At 46.5% G+C, this 1,058-nt stretch overlaps 1 protein-coding gene across 1 annotated transcript; it reads right to left on the bottom strand.

The window, feature by feature from the left end:
* Nucleotides 1-314: 314 nt before the first annotated feature.
* On the bottom strand, nucleotides 315-704 carry PFICI_10599 (uncharacterized protein; the record flags this gene model as incomplete). The annotated part of the gene is made up of 1 exon (XM_007839180.1): nucleotides 315-704. The coding sequence occupies one exon, from the start codon at nucleotides 702-704 to the stop codon at nucleotides 315-317; it is 390 nt and encodes a 129-aa protein (XP_007837371.1).
* Between the last annotated feature and the right edge of the window lie 354 nt (nucleotides 705-1,058).

Here is a 1,058-nt window from a genome sequence, read left to right as displayed (position 1 = left end):
TGTCTTTAGCTCAATGAGGAGGGCCTCTAAATAGATTCATTGAAGTCTTCAATGTTGTACGTTCGTATTCAATATACCGGAGCGCCTCGCATTTGCTTGTCAAACTTTCTAATCAGTCAAAAGCGATGTTTAAAGTTCCATTCATTTCCTAGCAGTAGCCCTACACAAAAGAACGCGGATCAGCTCCCACTATTCACAACCACATATCAAACCCAACCACTTTATTCCAACATCCATAGATAGGTGTACACCGGTTTTGAAATCAAGCGAAAAATGTTTTGCAGTCATATGGTATTCCTGTCAGGTGCGATGACTTATAAGCCATCTCTGACCTCTTGACTCCAATCAAACACGGCGGGGTCGGTATTGATGCCGTCGAATTGACTTCCGATGCCCGAGAAATCGATGCCCTGAGGATTCATAACATATCCATCAAAGTTGTTTGGACAGGAGGAGTGATCACATTGAGGCAAGCAGCCAGTGGTATGATCGGATGGGTCGTTGTTCAGTTGAAATGATGCGGTAGTGGACTGGCAAAAGGAAGCTTCAATTGTACTTCCATCGCCACGCGTAGCGGCCGTCGTCTTCACTGAAGCTGTAGCAGAGGACGCTCCGGATCTTCTGTTCTTCTTGGTGTTGTTCTTTGTGGCTTTATCCTTGGTGCGCCCCTGGGACGAGTGATGAGTGTGCGTGTTGCTTCCCATTTCTGGTACAAGACAAAGTAGATGATTAGGATGCGCAGAGACAAGGTAGTCTGTTGGCTGTTGTGAGATGGGTACCTTGGGCAGTGATGAGAGTTGGAAGGTGGTTCTACGAAAGACACGACACTGACAGCAGTTTCGCTCATATATATAAATCTAATATGCTTTGCCCGGCGAAAACTGACTCTAGGAAGTCTAGCATGCTACCTCATGGTCCTGAAACTTATTAGTTGCGCATTATCACCTCTGATGCGCAGGACAGAGGACAAACAGAGGCTCAACTAGTGAATTTCAGTTTTTGTCGACGGCCAATGAAAACGCATGTCCTCAAGGCGCCTGGGACCTCGTAGAAGGGAG

The sequence above is a fragment of the Pestalotiopsis fici genome (genome assembly GCF_000516985.1).
Source record: "Pestalotiopsis fici W106-1 unplaced genomic scaffold PFICI_Scf_7, whole genome shotgun sequence".
Lineage (NCBI taxonomy): Eukaryota > Fungi > Ascomycota > Sordariomycetes > Amphisphaeriales > Sporocadaceae > Pestalotiopsis > Pestalotiopsis fici.
Note: the sequence above shows the minus strand (reverse complement) of the source record. Positions and strands in the feature narration are given on the sequence as shown.